The 20,367-nt window shown below is 47.2% G+C and overlaps 1 protein-coding gene across 3 annotated transcripts; it reads right to left on the bottom strand.

Annotated features, from left to right (window-relative positions):
• Window positions 1-159: 159 nt before the first annotated feature.
• bltp3a (bridge-like lipid transfer protein family member 3A) lies at window positions 160-20,306 on the bottom strand. 3 transcript variants are annotated; one of them, XM_083675391.1, is made up of 21 exons: window positions 20,153-20,306; window positions 15,409-15,571; window positions 14,529-14,567; window positions 14,148-14,239; window positions 13,690-13,879; window positions 12,743-12,883; window positions 12,307-12,477; window positions 11,781-11,961; window positions 11,280-11,366; window positions 10,299-10,469; window positions 9,890-10,041; window positions 8,837-8,978; window positions 8,373-8,566; window positions 6,727-7,976; window positions 6,388-6,572; window positions 5,730-5,860; window positions 5,298-5,448; window positions 4,689-4,984; window positions 4,424-4,532; window positions 4,135-4,232; window positions 160-3,235 (listed from the first exon to the last, which is right to left on the bottom strand). In XM_083675391.1, the coding sequence occupies exons 1-21, from the start codon at window positions 20,194-20,196 to the stop codon at window positions 3,119-3,121; spliced, it is 4,104 nt and encodes a 1,367-aa protein (XP_083531517.1). In that variant the 5' UTR covers window positions 20,197-20,306; the 3' UTR covers window positions 160-3,118. The 3 variants fall into 3 exon arrangements, with proteins under 3 accessions (XP_083531517.1, XP_083531518.1, XP_083531519.1); XM_083675392.1 differs by having other exon boundaries at window positions 4,689-4,951; XM_083675393.1 differs by lacking the exons at window positions 15,409-15,571; window positions 20,153-20,306 and having other exon boundaries at window positions 13,690-13,857; window positions 14,529-14,560.
• Between the last annotated feature and the right edge of the window lie 61 nt (window positions 20,307-20,367).

Raw genomic sequence — 20,367 nt, 5'->3', positions numbered from 1 at the left:
AGTTCTCAGTACTCAGTCACAACCCTACCACCACATTTCATACTGAGCAACACTGAGATATGCAAGTCCTGCTTTCTTTGCCCAAATAACACGTTCTAAATTAGTCATTCAACTTGAAAAAAGACATGACGAGTCAACCATTTTTTTTCACTTTTTATTTTCACCTCTTGAAATATTTTCCACATACTAATTTGGTTCACAGAACCAATTTTAAATTAGTCATACTCAATGATGTGACAACATTACAAAAACCTTTTTGAGGAATTCTAAGCAAGTGTTAAGCAAAAAAAAAAGAATACTGTCAAGAGGGCCTCCCACATTTGCATAAATAAGAACATGTTCATCTTATTTCCAGTGAATGTACCACAGATACAAGTGCAAATATTCCACAAAGCATAAAGCACAAAACAATCAGTTCGATTCATGCATCTGTAGTCCTTTCAAAAACAATGAGAAAAATCTGCAAAGTCACCCAGATGACTGGGGAGACGGAAGAGAGGGCAGCTCATGCAGCGCGAGGGGTATTGTGTCCCGTCGCCCCATCATCCCAACCCTCTTGCATGGCACACTTTGGCTAAAGGGCGGCGTTGTCATGGTAACTCTGGCTGAGGGGCTGCTGCAGAAGAGTTACATGACAGACTATGTGGAGAGGGAGCTGGGGGGGCAACCATTTGTCCTGGCAGAGTGGGCACCCTGCTGCGAACCAGGAGGGGAATTTAGCTTCGTCACGGTCACATAACTGCTTTCAAACTCTGGGACGTACATTTTTTCGTTCCACGTCATTGACACTGACAGTCAAGGCCATGTGAAAAGAAAATAACAAAGATCAACAACAGAGGAGATTCGACAGCTCTGCTTTGTAACACTGACTTTGACCTTCAGGGCATTTCCAAATACAAACATGCAGGAGCAGGAACAATAACATGTAACATACCTGACACTGCTTTTCTTTTTTATCAATAACCTTAAGCATTGGTACTTTAGAATAAACAGAAAAACAGGTTATGGGTAAAAATTTCCCTCCCCCTATTGCGTCTTGCATTTCCATCCCACAATCAGAATGCAACACTGTCATTCATACCTTGGAAGGCAACCGGAGAAATAGCCCCCTGAGGCTTGATAGAGTGGCATAGTATCGCCACCAGAGGTCTCCCATGTCCACTCATAAGACAGTGGAAAATGATGCTAAAAACTAAACAAGAGGTTAGTTAACTTGATGGGGTACCACTCCTTACCACAACAAACACACAAGTCCCTTGACCTCACCACTCAGTGAGAGTACCTCACCATTCACAGTAGCTATGCGCTATCTGAAATTGATCTTACTACCCCGAGTACCAATCTTCTAATACAACAGAAAAATGATACGTTCTACTTTAACACAAATGCTTTTAAAGACACCCCCCCCCCCCCATATACTGTGGCATATACATTCCAAGAAAGGGTGAATAACATCCAAGACCATGACTACATTAAAAGCCTCGCTGATGTTAATAGAAAGATAGAGGTGAATACAATGGCAAACTGCCGTTAATGCACATGAAGCACACTATTCTCAAGGTGACAACCAATGGGTATTTTACAGTGAATTAAAACATTTGAGTGATACACCACTAGTGTGTATAAATATAATACAGATTCGGTTAGTACCATTAATATTTGATCTGCTGGTCGTAGTGTGCTTGTGTGACACCACTGCTTCTTCTGTCAGTTCAAATCAATAGAATAACAACATTACTACATCCGTGCTGAGCACCAAAAGCAGATGCTTCCGGCTGTAGATGAACAGACCTCAATCCATTGCCCTCGATCAACCTCGCAGTTAGTAGAGACCACAGCTATTTTCCAAGACAAAGATTCAGTGAGGTATTGTTACCTATAAAGGTGTTTCCCTGTGCAACTCGGTGACTAAAGGATATCAAGTAATGTATCCCTAATTGCAGGAATCATAGCTCAAGTTTATTTTTCTTCGTACGAGATGCAGCTAAGCAAGAGACCACTAACCCAGTTCAAGTACTGTAACGTCTGTGTACCTAAGAGATCAAAAGGCATGCCTCAGCTGAACATTCTACATAAATCGCAAGTACAGTAAGAAACGATTAATGCTTCTAACATGACACAAAGGAAAAAATAACACTGGATAATGTTTTGACCTGGTGTCCAGGAAGGGACAGTTTGAGCTGAAGAGGAGAAAGCTTTCCCCTCCCCAAACCAAAGGGACATGGAGATGATGCATCTGACACTCCATACACCTCAGACAGGGGTTCTATGTCTACAGTGCAGTGCAGCTTTTTAAGTCAAAGTGCTTTTTCCCCCCCCTACTCCTCTTCTTCACTACAGAATGGTCCTAAAACAAATGACATGTATGCATCTAAAATAGCAGCTAATACCTACACAAATACAGATCTACCAGACAGGATCTATTCTACATTACTTCTGAGTTCTATCTTTAAAGCTTGGTGGGTGTTTGTTTACTCACATTCCAAGAAAACTAGTGGTCAGCATGCCAGACAGTGAAAGGTTTCAACACGAAAACACAACATCAACATCTATGGACTCCTCAGCTTACAAACTAAAGGTTTGATTGGCAGCTCTCTGGCAGTGTAATTAGTGCACGTCAGACTCATTTTGGCATGTGTTCTTCAATTCAAGGATAAACAACTGCTACAGCCACATGGCAATCCAGCCTGACTAATCAGTGTCTGAGTGGACACTGAACCCATCACGATGATAAGCTAGATTCTACTTGTTACATTGGTTTCTAACAGATACAAGCTGTTAATTGTGACTTAGTACAGTAGTAAAGAACATGTAGACTGCCAGATGACCGCAGTACCTGTAGTATACCAATATTGTGTTAAGAGTGATTTGATTGGAGCTCCTTATTACAGAGGCCCCTTGTGTTCTCTGGAAGTGACACTGTTAGGTTGTGCAACAATGCATTATGAGAAGACCTTGACCTTTGCAACCCCTAGGCTGCCTTCAACAGTTCCATCCTATTCTTTGTTCTTCTTAAATGTGTCAAACGTCTGTGTTCAAAGAGCTCCACTTCAGTTACTTTCTCCCTTCTCCCATTGATGCAGCAAGTCTCCCCCTGCTGGTCAGAGGAGGAAAGGGGTCACAGGTGGAACGTGGGGTTGTACTTCCTGACCTCCAGGAGGAGGCACTCTCGCTCGGTGAGGGCTTGGGAGAGGGCAGACTGGGCCTCAGAGAGCTGGTACTCCAGGGACAGACTCTGAAAGGAGAAAGTTGTTGGTTCTGTTACTTTTAACCTCTAGATTAAGTTTCTCTGATAAGGCCAAGTGAAAAAGCCAGTGGTAAAAGTGAACAGACACATATTGTCTGAAGATGGGTCAGTGGGTCGCAGACTTCAGGCCATTAACAAGAGCATCTAAGAGGAACAGGAGTACTACAACTCTCTCTGTAGCAACACACCCATCTACTGTTACATTAAGAACACAGGATCTGTACCCAGGTCAGCTGACAGTTAAACGGTTGATGTAAGTGTGGTCCGTTTACCTCCATCTAACCATCCATTATTAACCACAACAACCATTCAAGCCCTGTGAGTTTATCCTCTAAAATAAGCTGCTTGTATACCCACTGTATCCCACACATCTAATGTTAAAAACCCACATAGAGCCATAAATACAATACAACCGTTGTAGGACATGTGCTGTCATGACTAAAGGCGTTAAGTACGCTACGCTTTTCATTTGACATGACACAACCATGTCTACACATCCTAATACCTGGAGCGAATCACAGGGACAACAGCGGCAACACTGTTCATCAACCTTGGGACAATCTTGATGAGCATGAGTGAGGGACGGGGGTGAGTCAGTGCATCCAGGCCTCAGGGGGGCGGAAGGGGGGGGGGGTGCGCCTCTACCAATCAAATACAAATCTTTTTTTTTTTTAATGATTGATGTCATGCTTTTGCTTTTACTTCTCTTCTGTAAGGTGACCTTGGGTGACCTGAAAGGCGCCTCCAAATAAAATGCATTATTATTATTATTATTACCAGTTTTATCCTGCCTAAAACATTGGTAATGGCAGCCCTGGATGCTGATGTATGGGCTTCTGTACCCTGCCTAAGAAAAGATCTGGATGACAGACTGTCTCATACTGTACCTTGCTCTCCTGCAGTGGGACAGGGCAGGAAGCGTCAGGCTTCTCCAAGCACGCCACAGTACCACCTACAGAGGCTTGGGGCACTTGACCTCCACCGGCTGCAAGACATGGTTGTAGTAAAGATGACCAATCGCAACAGTGGAAAATAACTCATAATACTCTTAAATAATCATTTTAGATCTACTGTTATTCAAAGCTGATAGGAAAAATATTGTATTATTGTGATAGTCCTCAAAAACATGTTTCTTCCGCCCCCCGAGACTTGTCTATTTACTCTCCCTCCACTGACCTTTGAGCCTGAAGATGCCATCATCAGAACGCTCAAGAAGCAGTTGATCCAGGACAAAGGTGGTGGGGACGGGCTGGGGGGCGCTGGGGTAGATCTTTGGCCCATCGTCCTACATATGAAGGGAAAGCACTGCTTAGTCATGGCAAGACAGCAGACTAACTGTAGGGCACTGTACTGTAATCCCTGGCCCAGAGCAATGCTGTTCTTAGGATTCCCATGAGAAAGGCCGGTTAACCGGTGTCCCTGAGTGACGCCACCAGCTCACCTTCAGAGTGACGGTGACATCATGCAGGTGGATCTTCATGGGCTGGACATCGGCACTGAGCTCATCCTCCAGGAAGGGTCCCAGGGTGGCCAGGGTGGAGGCCAGGAGCTCCACCTGACAGCCCTGCACACCCAGCTCCAGGAAGCCCACTGACTCGGACAGGGCAGAGTGTCTCCCAGCAGACGGACCCATCTCCGCCCGCATACGCACCATTGGTGCTCCCTCGCAGCCCAGCTTCTGGCCCAGCGTAGACCCACCCGGAGCTGGGGATGTGGAGGATAGAGAGGGCCTGTCAGCTGGGTAACCAGAGAGTGGGGACCGCACTGATTGATATGTGGTGGTCTAAAAAGTATCACTGAGAATCGTTTAGTGGTAACATTTGGATGAGAGAGTGTGGCTACTACATGAGTGATGATATGAAGATGAGTATACAAAAGAAGTAGACAAAGATGCACTATGGTGGGAGAGAGAATGAGTGGGCGGGTGGGGAGTATTCTCTAACAAAAAGAACAGTTGTGATTGGAGATGGAGAGAGAGAGTGAGAGTGAGCTGAGACCCATCTCAGTGAGGTGAGGTGTAGTGTGGTCAGATACAGGTAGACGAGGTTACCTGGTATCAGACCACCGAGTAGGTCAGAGATCATCACGTTGCCCATCTGTCGGGGGCTAAATTCCTGGGACTCTAGCGCCACCACCTGGTTCTCTCCCTTCATGTCCATCACACAGGACATCCCACTGAGGGCCAGCAACAGCACAGAGGCCTGTAAAGCACAGTGACAGCACAGCACAGTTAATTAGTTAGTTAGTTACACTCTACGCCCTCAGCAGTAGTTCCCTACATCCACTACCTGGAGCCGCAACACACTGCATGCAGGGTTTCATACCGTCAAACGTTTGATCTTACATCTAACATTGACCTTAAATATACCTTGATATGATACCATCTCACTATAACCTTTGGGAAAATGTTTGCTTTATAACAATGCCTTTACTGTACTGTCACTGCAGTATGTGAGAATGTGCAAACTGGTCTGGAACCTACCATGTCCTGGGTGATGTCCTCTGTGCTCTGGGACAGGGAGCTGCTCAGGTCAGCTGGCGAGCCTCCCTCGGTCCCACGGCTGGCCGTGTGGCCCGGGGTGCTGTTGGGCCTCATGGACTCCACACCTGACTCTGAAACCACAACACACCAGGAGTGGGACTCGGACTCACGGCTAGACAAAAGCCTTTTCTCAACAGCTAGGAACACAAGTCCTCGCGCCCGCTCCTCCATCCTCCACCGGCTTTGTCTCTACAATGCATTGGAGGAAAATATGTAAGGGGATCTTCTAGACCTAGATCTTGGTTTCAGTAGGACGCGAGGAGTCGTATTCCTAACAATCGAGAAAAGGCTTGCAAGAGGAGGATTCAACACCTGTAACCTGTTACCAGGGGGATGTAGTGGTAAATAAAGACAAGTATTGGTAACTGCAAACACCATAATGTAGCTTTAAATAGTGGGTAAACAATATTCACCAAAAGTATGTAAAACAGTGTTTATATGCGTTCGTGCCCCTTTCCATCCATGATTCTTACAATATACATATAATCATATTGGATCAAATGTGTAGCGAAAATACCCTGCTTTCTCTTGATATAACATGTGGTGTGTCCAGTAGGTGTCGTGGGATTGACGTGTAAGCCATATTGTGGTGCGGTACCAGAGTCCATGAGGATGACAAAGTTCTCGCTGGTGTCGCTGTCCACTGAGACGTGGTCGTCAGGCAGGCTGCCATCCAAGATGGCGCTGTCAAAGGAATGCTGGGAGGGAGAATTCTTCATGGACTGCATCCGCAGGTTGGCTGCCAGGGAGGGGGACGACTCCTCTGAGCGCAGGGCTGGCTCCCTAGACAGACAACGGGTGGGAGGAAACAGCCGTTACTTTCATACTCATCAGTTAAACCACAGTCCAGAACACATTCTTGGCTTGAGAGTGACTGGATCATTAGGACCATATGGTGTTAATGCCCACAGCCCAGCAGTAGAGTAGGGGGACTCACTTTGTCTGTGTGAACAGCTTGCTCATTCCCGAGCCGCGACTCATGAAGCTGAAGGCATCTTTAGTGATGGAGAACGCCCCACTGATGGCATCTTTGGTGGCGTCCTTGGTGACGTTGATGGCGCTGGACAGCTCCCCCTCCAGGCTGAAGGTGGAGGGGTCTCGGGACATAAGGGGGGGATGTCCCGGGGAGAGGGGCGGGGAGAGGACTGAGCCGTCCCCCTTATTCCCCTCCTCACCCCCCATGGCCTCCACAGCCTCACAGGCCTCCTCCACCGCCCCGTCCGGCTCCTGCTCACAGGCAGAAGCAGAGGTAGGGTCAGAGGTGGCCATGCCGTTCCCTAACCCGCTGTCCTCCAGTGGCCCTGGGTCAGTCGCCTGGTGGGTAGGGGATATGTCGGAGTCTGTCAGGCTGGGGCTGTCTGTCTCTGGGGTGCAGGCCTCCTCCTCAGGTTCAGTGGCCACTGGGGGCAGTAGGAGCCCCAGCTCCACCGAGTCCACCAGTAGGGCCAGGCACAGTGTGGGAGGGTCTGGCTGCTGGCCCCGGGCCTCCTTGGCTCCCCGCGTGTCCCGGCCCAGCTCAGCCCCTAGCCTGGCCAGGGTGTCCTTCATCCGCAGCAGGGCCACCAACTGGTAGTGGTTGAGCCACACTTTGACTGGTGTGATGGCCTGGGTCAGGAAGTGGAAGGAGGCCTGCGGAACCTCCTCTTGGCTGGGCGGAAGGTGATTTTCCTGCTCTGGGGCTGTGTGGTGGGGGTGGCTGGGACTGGTGGTGGTGGGATCTACCAGAGACTGTTCAGATGGGGAGGAAAGAGAACCACCCTTGAATGCAGACGGGCAACACATCCACACAGACATGGCGAAAGGCTCTACGAAGGGAAGGCATCGGCCCTTGGGGCCCCGGCGAGCCCCCTCAAAGCCCAGGGCCAGGCGGGACAGACTCAGAGCCCAGACGTCCTGAGCCCGGAGCAGCCGCCTCTCAGACACGGGGAGGGGCTCTACCTCCAGTGAGTGCTGGAGGAAGGCGGAGGGCAGGGGGTGGAAGGTGCTCTGGTCCCTGGGGAAGGAGCAGGCGGGAGAGGCCTGGAAGAAAGGGCAGGTGGAGAAGCTGCCGTAGGTGCTGTGGAGGTCCGCTCTGGTGCCGTGGGGGGAGTGACGAGTGTTGCTGAGCACCGTCTGGGGGACACTGATGCTGAGGGACTGGGGCCGGTCAGGGTGGTCTCCAATAGAAGACTCCAGGGGGATAATCAGCTTCAGACAGGGAGAGAAGGAAGGAGAGAAAGAGAGAAAATGAGAAATAAAGACACATTCATCTCAAATCCAGACACAACCAGTGTCAGCAAAGGAAGGCCAACACAACATCGACACGAGGATTATCCAAAAACAAAATGTGCCATTTTTTCTCAGCAGATGCATTCACCAACAGTGTTCCCCCGTTACCCAATAGTGCTAACTCATTACTAAACAGAGCGGTGTTTCTTAACAGTCCTGAGGGGCAAGAATCTGGCATGTTGTGCAGATTTTTAAGCAGCCATCCATATTTAATGAGCACACTTACAACAAAACTTCCAGTAAACTGTGTAGAACTTAAAATCCTAATCTCCCTGGCCCAAAGGGACAATGCATATTCACTGTCAGTAGCCTCACCTTGAGCTGGGATGCGTCCATGCGTACGTCCACATGCTCCTCAGCCTTGCTGCTGTCCTGGAGGTGGTAGAAGGCCTTCACCTGGTCCAGCGTGCGCAGCAGGCCTCTGGAGAACAGGTTGACCCACAGCAGACTGGCTGGATCCAGGCACAGCTGTAGGCCGTTCAGCTGGGCGTACAAGTTAGAGGTAGGCACTGGGAGAGGCAAGGAGAGGGCACGGGAGGGAGGGAGGGAGGGAGGGAGGGAGAGAGGGAGGGAGGGAGGGAGAGAGGGGAATAGTTCTTCAATGATGTGAGATGACATTCTAATTGCTAGTTTCTTTGCAATTGTTTCATCATCACCACAAGAAGTCTCCCTGAAACAACAACAACATCAACTTTGAAAAGAATCAATTAATACGAGTTGGCAAGAGAAATGGTAATGGTACTTAAACAGTACAGGTGTTTTGCTCATACAGTACATACCAGGTAAACCAGGTTTGTCAGGGAAGTAATACTCTGTGAACTGCAGGTGGATGGCAGGTACATTGTCTGCCATATGCAAGGCCTTGCGGTTACAGGATAACAAGGACTGTGTCTTCTTGCTGTGACGCCCCCCTGTGGACACCTAAGACACCGATGGAGGGTATGAGGACAATAATTATAAATATTTTTATTATGTTTTCAGTGTGTTGTTTTGTAATCATATTTGTATTGTAAACAGGGCGCACCGGCAAAAGAGACCTTGGTCTCCCTGGATAAATAAAGGTTAAATAAAATAATATGAATATAAATCACAATTATTTATATTTTTTTTATATAATTATTGTCGGTTATGGGGGTAATTATATGAATAAAATACATTTTCTCACACTCAACACACTACAATGTCCTACAATGAGCATCCTAGTGAGGTAACAAAAGTTTCTTTTTTACTCTGAACGTCAGAGTTAGAGGAACAGTAATGACTTAATGCTCTACCAACGGCCTCCCGTCACATGAGATAAAACAGCATATCTATTAACATTTTCATGCTTTCTTAAAGCAAAAGGGGAACTCCTGCCAACTTCAAAAATAAAACAAACCCCAATGCCATGCTCCTATTTGGCGAAAAGTGTAACATTTTCTTAACAAATAACGACACCTACTTCCTCTAGGGCTGTACAAGCAAAAACTGCTATGTAATTTGATGTGGCAGGGATTTCCACTGTCTCAGTTGAACAGGCTTGGGGGCGGTCGAGTGTGTCAATGGAAAATGGCTTATTCTATTCATGCTGTGATATCGTTAAAACTGCGGTGCCAGATTAGCGGTTCAATAAACAAAATATGGCGGGGGATTTCAGTGGTTTTTCCCCGTACCACTCACTACATCTATATTTACATCAGAATCATCTCCCACTACATATCTTCATGTCCCAAGTGCCCACCCCCAGTGCCCGGTGAAAACCCATTACAACAATGACCTTTTAAGAAAGTTTTTTTTCAAAAGAACAAATATCAAAGGAGACATTTCTAGAGAGAAGTGGGGCGACCTCTCACCTGGTGAATGTCCAGGTCGTCAACCCTCACCACCACACAGCTGGAGCGAAGCCTCTTCAGGGGTGTCCCTGGCGGGGGAGCTGCCGCTGAGTTCTGCCTGGAGGCCTGCTCCCTGTCAGGGGGGCTCGCCTTGGGGGGGGGTTGTCCATCCACTGTATGTCAAGAGGGAAGTAGGACCCAGCCGTGACACACTGAGGGAGGGCATTCATCCAGCGCTCATGTCCACTCATTGGAGAGAGCTTGTTGTACCAATTTAGCACTCCATTCACGCTATGTGGCTTAAAGCTAACTGATCAAAACCTGTGGTAAAGCTCTATGTTTGGCAAAGATGTTTGGTTATATTCTCATCCCTACACATCTAATGGTAATGTTGGTATGTCCGCCCCCTACAGTGGGGCTGAAGTCTCACCCTGGGCTCTCCTGGCTGGGGATTCCTTGGCTGGGTTGGGGGTCTCCGAGTGGGGCCCAGGGATACCTGATGCTTCCATCCTCTTCTGGAACTCCTGAAGCAATTTAGCAGCCCACTGGGCCCGGGCCTCCATGGCCCCACTGTGGCGCTCCCAGTGCCGACAGCCATCCCCTGGAGGGCAAAGGTCATAGACTAGGGTTGAGTGCATAACCAAGGATACCACTGAAGAGAATTCTCATACTTATCATAACATCACATCAGTAATAATACCATCAGATAACATTATCACTCCATCAGATATCAGTTATCATACCACCCCATCAACACCATTTTATTTTTCTCCTACCGTTCCGGAACCACATTTTCTAATTACTCAGTCTTAGCACAAGTCACTCAAGAAAGCAGAACTGTTCTGGACGGAACTCCCCCAACCTGACCTCCATTAAAATGTGTCATCACATAATCGTGTTCCATCCCATCTTTTACCATGAAGTCAAGTGCTCTAGAAGAAATTCTAATGTTCTGCAGTCGAGGAGTTCCATTGAGAATAATAGCAGTGGGCATGCCCATTACCTTCCCAAGCTATTAACTTGCTCGAACGACAAGCCTACCACCCTGGAGAATATTCTGAATGATATTCTGAAGCCTTCGTACTATTAGTCTGCCTTTGAATGAAGGTTGAGGTTTCAGTGGGAGCATTAAAAAGCCAGATTGGAGGCGGACAGCAGTGGAAACATATGGGCCCTGTTTGAATACTTAAAAATACAGCCTCCCCTACTCCCTTCAAGTAATCAGTGATCTGAGGGGATTGGATTGGCCACAGCAAGCTTTCCCACGCGGCATTGCTTTCGCCAATTGTGACAGATCAGTGACTTTCTCAAGCGAGGGAGGAAGGAAAGATGGTCTTTCTATTTAAACAGGGCCATGGGCTCTCAACTAAGAGAAGAACACTCAGGGAAGGCACAGTAACAGAAGACTTACCAGGCCGGTGGATGGGGTAGTAGTCAAACCCCAGCTTGCGAAAGGTGAGCTGCATGGCACCTTGGGAACCCTGAGGCGGAGGTTCATCTGTGTGTGTGAGACATCAGAGGTCAGGGGTCAAGAGCGTTTTGTGGCACCTCTGAGAACTAGTTATTTACACTCAAAATCCTTCTATGATCTGTAGGACACAATTTATGTGTAATAGTTTCAGTCGTAGAATGCAGTACAGTGCCTGGGGACAACCAGAAGCATATATGCCATTTAGCTGACGCTTTTATCCAAAGCGACTTACATTGCAGTGAGTGCATACCTTTTTCAGTATATATGATCCCAGCGGAAATCGAACCCACAACCTAAGCGTTGTTGGCGCCATGCTCTACCAACTGAGCTACAGAGGACTGAGAAGTAGAGGTCCAATCACTTCTAACTCCAGAACCACTGCCAATTAGCTTCTAATTCTCTGTGAGTGTGGCAGGCACATGCTTGAGGTGTGGGTCTCACCTGGGTCCACCGTGGAGCTGTCGTTGCATATGTGCAGGTCCAGCCGGGAGATGAAGGTGTGATAGGACGACTCTTTGACATCGTGGAGGTCGAAGTACTGGCCAAGGTTGCTGGGTGCACCGCTAGGAGGGGATGGGGACTCTGTCCACCACGTGTGGATGCCAGGAGATGGAGGTGCAGTCTGTTACACAGAGAAGGTATCGAAAACTCGTTCACACACAAACACACACCATCACGATACCAAGGTATCAATTATGCTACAATGACCCATTTTAAAAGATAGATACATTTAAGTTACACAGATTACACAGAAAACTGCATTATGCATATCTTCAGTGACATCTGATAAAGCGCTGACACGTTGCTGTTGTGGACACATCTACGGGGGGGAGCTAGGAGGGCAAAAGGTGGGTGGGGGAGGTACCTGGAGAGAAGAGGAAATTCAGCAACTCTGAATTTGGACAATGGAATTAGATTAAACGCGTGTGGGCCTGTAGCCTTCGTCTGGGTTTTGGTGGGGAGGTACCTGCATAGACTCGGCGGCCATGTTCTTCCTCTGCTGGGCAGACTTCTCCATGGCCTCGCTTAAGGACTTGGCGTAGTGAATGACTGCCTTTAGCTGAGAGTCCGTCAGCACCCACAGCAGGTCGTCCAGGATGAAGAGCAGCTTGGAGGCCAGCACGTTGCAGTCCTTCACCTGGGCAAGGTCATAGCCAGTTTGTCAGACTTACCCAGACCTCAAGAACGGTCTAATGTAATAATGATGTTCCACACCATCAGTTCTATAGATCCACCCATATGCCTCAATCCCCAAATAAAAAACACAAATTGACTAAAAACTAGTTTGAAACACTTTTGAGGTCTAAAGAGACCTCCCACAAACTGATATTGGAGTAAAATGTCCCTTTTACTGTTGAAGTCACATGAAACACAGCTTCAGCAGCTCCCTGGGCCAGCCTTACCCTGCGTTTCAGGGCGATGCGGATGCGCCCCTGGTTGGTGATGAGGCGTAAGGGGGTGCTGCTTAGATCCTGGTCCTCACTCTCGATAGCATCTGCCTCGATTCGCAGACTCTGCCAGTTAATCTCCTTAAACGTCAACACCTGAGGAGGGTAGGATAAACATAGAAATATAAATCAATTATATGAGTAAACACACACACACACACACACACACACACACACACACACACACACATACACACACATACACACACATACACACACATACACACACATACACACACATACACACACATACACACACATACACACACACACATACACACACATACACACACATACACACACTTTCCTGAGGAGCATCATATCCTATCCTAGCAGATGCAAACAGAGAGCATGGAAAGGAGGTCATCTCTGAGGCTCGTACACATGCATTTCCCCATAACTTGATTACTGAACCTTCTGAACATCATGAGCAATAATACTGGCTGAATTAAGTGATTTACTGCTGGCCTGAAAAACACACTCCCACTGACTCTGGTCGGGGCAGGCCTCGGCGTCTGTATAGTTGTTGTTTTTTCCACCCTGCCTATAACCTTTTGGCTTACATAACACAGAACTCAATAGAACATTTTGGTAATAGCAACTACTGCTATATAGATCAGTCATCCAGCCACCCTGGATGTGGACTATGGGGCCTTTGAGGACCATTCTTTTTTTTTTTTTTTTTATATATGTTTTTAGGGCATTTCTGCTTTATTGGGATAGAGACAGTAGAGATTGACAGAAAGGATGGGAGAGAGAGAGGAGGGATGACATGCAAGATAGGTCGAGGGTTGGAATCGAACCAGGAACCTTGCGATTACGTGGTAAGCGCATTAGTGTGCTACGCCACTAAGCGCCCCCCAGAGGACCATTCTGAGGGAAACGGTGCAGTAGTCGTTTACCTCTCCTCTCTTGGGGTCGGTGATGCGGGTGTAACGGAGGTCGCTGCGCTGCCATTTGGGGTTGAGGCTGTTGCCCTGGAGCTGCCAGAGTTCGAAGGAGGCGTGGAAGGCACGGGACTGCACCTTGATGGTGATGGAGTTGATGATGACGGACATTCCCTCCACCACCTTCTCGGCGAAGCCATACTCGCTGCGTGACGAGGCGAGGGGAATTACACAAGGTGAATTAGGAGCAGGTGCAGGTGTATCACAGGTGCAGGTGTATCACAGGTGTAGGTGTATCACAGGTGTAGGTGTATCACAGGTGTAGGTGTATCGCAGGCGTGGGGTGTAATCGGACGGTGTGAAAAGTACATTTTGCAGATAGAAATTCAATGTAAAGCGGGTCGTTCTTTACTCGACATGATACAGTTATGTCTGTTGTACATAGTGTATTTCTAGCCCTGGACGGGTCTCACCTCTGGCCTGCAGTGATGGCTATTGGGGAGGGGCCATTGGGGGCACGTGGCTCCTCACATGTCCTCATCTCCACCTCCACCTTATCCAGGAACTGCAAACAGGAGGGGGGGGGGGGGGGTGGAGGATACCATGGGTCAGCAACACAACAGGGGGGGATGGAGAAATGGTGATGGCATTTCTGAGTGATGACCTTATGTGAGTGTTAGGCTGTGATTTGAGTCCACACCCTGATAACAGAGTAGTAATCCAATGCACTGTTTCAAAAGAGAGAGAGAGAGAGAGAGAGAGAGAGAGAAAAAAGGAGAAAGTGAAAGAGAGAGGGAGAGAGAGCGAAAAATATCATCAAACATGGGCTGGAGAACAAAGGGCTGAGCTCCTACCAAGCAGATGGGGCTGGTCTTCAACTTTGTCCATTGTATCTGAAGGAGACAGAAGAGCAGGGGACCAGTAAGTCAGACAGACACAATCGCTTGTCTCAGCGTTCTCCTAGCCCGTTCATCATTCACGATGCACACCACACAGCAACGAGGCGACTTTCCCTCAAACAGAATCACTTATGTCTCCTCTGAAAGGCAAATATCTCACTCTGATTTGTTCATGCAAGATATCACCGAAGAGAGTGAGTTACCATGGAAGGGTGAAAGAGGTGCGTGTCTGTCTTTTGACAGTGAGGTGGGTAGGCATTACTACTAATATCCTAACCTAGACTGGCTTCGAATAGCTCATCTCCAAGTTAGATAGGATATGAATAGAGACATCTGGGTTCTACAGAACCTATCCAGCTACAGTCACTCATCTGTGATCTAGCCTACCCTCATTTCCCTCATTGGGCTGAGCCACTGTGGACCGCTGTGTCAGGCTAGCCTCTGGCTCTTTGTGTCCCTCCACAACCCGCCTCTCTCTGCCTGTCTTATCTCCAGTTAGCAGTGGGTCTGGAGATTGTGCACATAGTACACTCAGAGTTATCTGTCAGGGCTTATCTGTGAGATGCTGCCACTGTTCATTTCCTCTGTGGTTGTCACCGGCCTATTCACTGTGAAACCACAATGACATTATCCTACAGTATTAGCAACTCACCCTGCATTTCAAGTGGCTAAACATGGAGGCCTACGTCTTCTTTGGTGAGCAATGTACGGTATGCAAGTGCAATACAAATTATTCTCCATCACTGCTTAGTATCTGTGTGACAAGCTGTAGGCAGTTAGATGAGAAAGACCCGAGGTGATTTTTGCATGGATGTATCAGAGCTTGTGTCCTCACCCGGATTGCAGCCTTGTTGCAGTAGACCCGGGTCACAGCCAGCCACGTGGGCAGGTCCAGCATGTTCTGCAGAACCTCCTCATCCAGCTCAAGGTTGGACAGCTGCCCCTCCCCCTTCAGGGTGCTCAGGTTGATCTTGTCCGGGGACAGGTTCTTGGTGAACCTAAACAAAGGAACGAGATAAGAAGGAAGCCATTCAGGTCAGTGTGGAGTTGCAGTTTACCAAGGTTTTGTAGTGTGAATGAATTTGCATATCCAGTAGAGGTAGTTCTTCCTCAGGTCGGTCTACGTAGTAGGCTACTAGAGTAAAAAATGTCAGTTACTCAGGTTGAAATGAGATATACCCTGATCCAGGTCTACTCTGTCTGTACCCTGATGTAACTGAGATGGTCAGCAAAGTGTAACTGGGAGAACTGTAATTAAATGAGCCATGCTGATTCCCCCGCAGGTCTGTCTTGGCCAGATTCCCCCAATAGGACTGACTATCAGGCGTAACCTTACTCTCCAGTGGTGATAAGTGATACAACACAGAGGTTTGTCAGGGGGGCAAAACCCAACACACTACGGTGTAGCAGTGGAGACTCTGGTGAGGGGTGAGGGTGAATGTGACCTGAACAGATGATGATAGTGAAACAAACAGACCAGTTTAGACACACACAAACACAAACACACACACACCATGACTGGAACATTTTGACCTTTACGCGTACATGTACACGATTCAGACGCCAACAAAGACTGGTGTTTGAAGCTTGGACTGGTCACAGAACTCGTTGCCAGTAACTTGCACAAGACAGGCTCGACTCAAGTGCCTGCCTGACCCCACAGCTGCCCTGCATACCGTAAAGCTACACACATTGTCACGGTGCTTGATTGTTACTGTACTGTTCCAACCAGTGACTATAAAATAATTTGTTAGGCCTAAGTCTGAAAAGCCAGCCTTAATTAACATCTAGGAACCCTATACGGTGATCAACAACTCCATTCCCCCGCCCAACCAATGTCATTCTGATTCTATGACCCCCCCTTCTGCTGTCAGTCTCTGTCGTCACAATGGCTGTCATTGACTAGGCTGCTCCAATGACGTTCCAGCAGCTCTACTGTATACACATGACTTTATTCAACAGTTCAGACACACAGCCTGGACCTGTTCTCTCTCTCCCTGAGGGAACCACACACCACTACTCACCCACCAACCCACTCAGTTAGGTAAGCAGAGAACCTGCTCACGTCTGATAATAGACCATGTGTAGAATAGACACACCACACTGGCTTAAATGAGGGATGGATAGAAAAACAAGAACGACAACATGCCTCCTTCAAAAGAGCTTTAAGTGTATTCTCCGAAATATCGGGGAATTCAAGCTTCAGAAAACACTGTCAGCATTTTAATACGTTTTGCTTTCCTCCTTTGAACGCAGGGTGAAATATCAAGGAATAGTCTAGGCTATAGTCAAGAACACAACACAGACTATGAGGGTATTCATAAAACTAGGCCACAGTAATTGTCAGGATTAGCACGGTTTAAAGTACAACAATTGCAGGGCTTATTTAGCCTGACTCATACTGGCCATGAATGAAAGGAAGGAATCTATAATCCTAGCTAGATTACGTGCTGGAATGTTAAAATGTATTCAAACATAATGAAATCTGGTGTGGAGTCAAGTTTTTGGGCAACACAAGACTTTCCAATGCTGGAAGACTAGCATTGCTATTTTGTAAATTTCTTGTCAATATTTGCTATTTGTTTTTTATGTCCATGCACCAACCTCACCAAGTCAATTTCCTGTATGTGCAAATATACTTGGCCAAATAAAAGAATTCTGATTCTGATGTTAACTAGGTTGAAGGCACACCATGGAGAGCAAACTGGGTGGGTAACACACAGACACACAGACACACACACCCCCACCCCCCCACACACACTGCTGGGAGAAGAGGCAGCTCTTGGATACCATGTGTGGGGGAGTGTTTGGGACTGGAATACTGGAATAACAATGGCTCAAACCTGGCTTTTGTGGGAGTGAACTTACTGAATAAAGTATTTCTCATTATTTGATTGTAGCGAATAACAACAACAACAAGGCGTGGCTCTGAATCAGAAAAGCACTTGGGAAGACGATGACGGGGGGGGGGGGGGGGGGAGGCAATGGCTAGGCCTAGGCGTCAGGAGTTTTTCCCCCATCTTTGTATTGGGTAGCCCACACTAAGGCCTTGTTTGATGCGTTGGTCCACCAGACCTTCCTAGCATATTGGGCAGAGGTGTCTGGGAACACGATTAGGAGTCAACAGACACGTCAGCACAACTCAGTTTCACTGGATGCTTACAGGCCTCATGTCAAATCCATTTAAAAGTATGCTAATCCTTCCTCTCCTCACCAACACTCCAGAGGAGCTAATGAGTGGCTGTATCAGTCACTCTGGGAGAGGTGCCTTGGCCGTATGAGTGCAGTGGTCCAGGTTTCCAATAGCCTCATGTGTGACAGAACAGAACAAATTAATGAGGGACGCTTAGTTAGGAATTCAGCCACAAGATGAGCGTATGGTTACAATGCAAGATCATAGTAGCTAAAGTGATTACTTTTGGTATTGACAGAAAGCGTGCTTCAAAAGGTAATACTATTAGGCCTACCATATTTCAGTACACCTAGGCCCAAGACCTAGACATATAGCCTGTGTAATTATAGTCAACCTATGATATATTCCATAGACATAAACTCTAATCTACAGTAGAGGCAATGGACGTAGACAATGCTTTTTTTTTTTCCCCATATTTTTTCATTATGTGGAGCCAGTGCCATAGCAGGCATCCTGGTCATCTCTCAGATCACCGAGACTCTTATGGAGCCAAGCCAGCTGATTTGATTGTGTTGTCATTCCGCCCAGGGTCAAGAGCAAGATGGCGTGAGGGAAGGAGGGATGGGACTGAATATGTGAAATTGAGAATGACTAAGAGAATTCTGCTCTGATGATGACCTCCACTCTGTCTGGAGAACAACGGAGTACCACAAGAACGCTGATCAAAATGATGAGATGAGTGGGGTGTGTGTGTGTGTGTGTGTGTGTGGGGGGGGGGGGGGGGGGGGTGGGGGGGGGGGGTGCTCAGTGGAACTGACCCAGGACAAGCTCAACAATGGTATCTGCTGTTTCTTACACATTCTTGCAGTATTGAACAACAGACAAGCCATTTTTGAACATAAAAACGTCAAATATGCATGGCAAGTTGGCACGACACAGTCATATTGATTCAAGTCACGATGAGTCACACGTGCATCCAAAGAGACACCATTCCAAGAAAACAGAAGACAACTCAATTCAAAGCAGTTGTCAACCTTGGCTACTTGTTCCCAATGCTTCCCCCCCCCCCCCCCCCCTTCCCTACTGTCAAACTGACAACAGTTACTAGGCTACGGCTAGGCCAACATTTTTATAAACAAACACACCACATAAACTCTCCAGTGTATTCGCGCCTTTGCCCCATACAGCTGTGTGAACTCTCAACACATTTGAACATTTTCCCAAAACACCCCAAACTGACAGACATGCCAGGCATACAGGAGGAGTGTGCCAAACCAGTATTTCAGCCTCATCAGCTGAGAAGCTGTGCAACTACTCACACAAGGAAATGACAAAACAGTGAAAGAATAAACTGGGTTAAAAAGTGTACAAATGTGCAGGTGAGGTAAGAAACCTGTCATTTCGGTGTGTGATGATGACCAGCATTGAAACAGGCTGATCTGAACCTGACAAAGTGGCTTAGTACCGTGGGAGACATTACCACAGCAGTTGACTGTAGACCTTCTCTGATCCAACCTTCACTACAAGCCTGATAACTCCTGATTAGTGATTGATGCATGTCCAGCTCCTCTCCAGCAGGATGAAGAGAGAGCAGCCGAAATGTCAAATGGCTTTAAGCAGGTGCTGGATTAGGCTATATATGTTCTTAAAGGACCATACTTACATCTGATTGTTTGTGTCCCAATGCACTCAGCAAAGCCACACTGCCATAGGCCTAGTTAGAGTAAAGCTAATTCTAACAACTGCAGGTGAAAACAAATAACACTAAATGAGCGGCTGGCAGCTGTTCATCACTGACATGGCACCCTAACTAAAAAGGTTCAGACTATTTTTCTGACTTCAACAAGGGAGTGCAGTGTCTGAAGCCACCTGAGCTCAATTTCTCTATATAAGGAGCGTCTGTCCTTATTCAGTTACCTACTAAGCAAAAATATGTGTCAAGACCATCACAACTTAATGTGCGTTGTGCTTAGCCGAGTGCAATAGGCTCAGATGAAACAACTCGGAGCAGAAATGTGACAGATGCATTTTGAATGGCAATGGGATGGTTATTAGAGCCTCTAAGCTATTTGAACTTGGGAGGACACAAATATGTCAGAGCTCCATCCCCATAGACATATTTGTCCACCACACGTCTGTCGTTACTCGCGTTTCTTACAGATGAGCTGGCTCCATGAAAACCTGCTCCTCCAGCTATATGCCCATGGACGGTAGAAGTAGTGTCCATGAATAATCTATGGCTATGAATAAACAATAGTTATTGCTATCTCGCTAGCTAAATTGATTGCTAGCTAACAATGCAATGCACGAAAAGCTATTTTAACACACAAAAATAAGACTTCGTCTTCGTATTGATTTCCACAACGTGACTCTCAGTAGCTAGGCAAGGCGGAGATGGCCAGCGTTGGGTAGCTACTCAGCTAACCAACATTAACAATCTTCTTACCTGGACAAATGTTTCAAGATTTGCTTTTTGATTATGCCAGCCATACTGTCGGTTAGAAGGCTAGCTAAATCTCCTTATTTTTAGATAGGTTGGTGTCTTCAAATTGTCCACATTCCTCTCCCCTCGCATCTTTAAATGCCCAGCTGGCTGAGAGTCCTCATACACCGGTCATTTCTGTGTAATGTGTGAATTCTTCCAAAATCCCACAAGACATA

This window comes from Argentina silus (assembly GCF_951799395.1).
Source record: "Argentina silus genome assembly, chromosome: 8".
NCBI lineage: Eukaryota > Metazoa > Chordata > Actinopteri > Argentiniformes > Argentinidae > Argentina > Argentina silus.
Note: the sequence above shows the minus strand (reverse complement) of the source record. Positions and strands in the feature narration are given on the sequence as shown.

Coding starts and splice junctions, on each gene's coding strand:
- bltp3a (XM_083675391.1), bottom strand. CDS start 20,196: ATGGCTGGCATAATCAAAAAGCAAATCTTGAAACATTTGTCCAG. Junction 12,478..12,742: donor GCATCGCCCTGAAACGCAGG/GTAAGGCTGGCC, acceptor GACCTTGCCCAG/GTGAAGGACTGCAACGTGCT. Junction 5,861..6,387: donor TGTCATCCTCATGGACTCTG/GTACCGCACCAC, acceptor TTGTGGTTTCAG/AGTCAGGTGTGGAGTCCATG.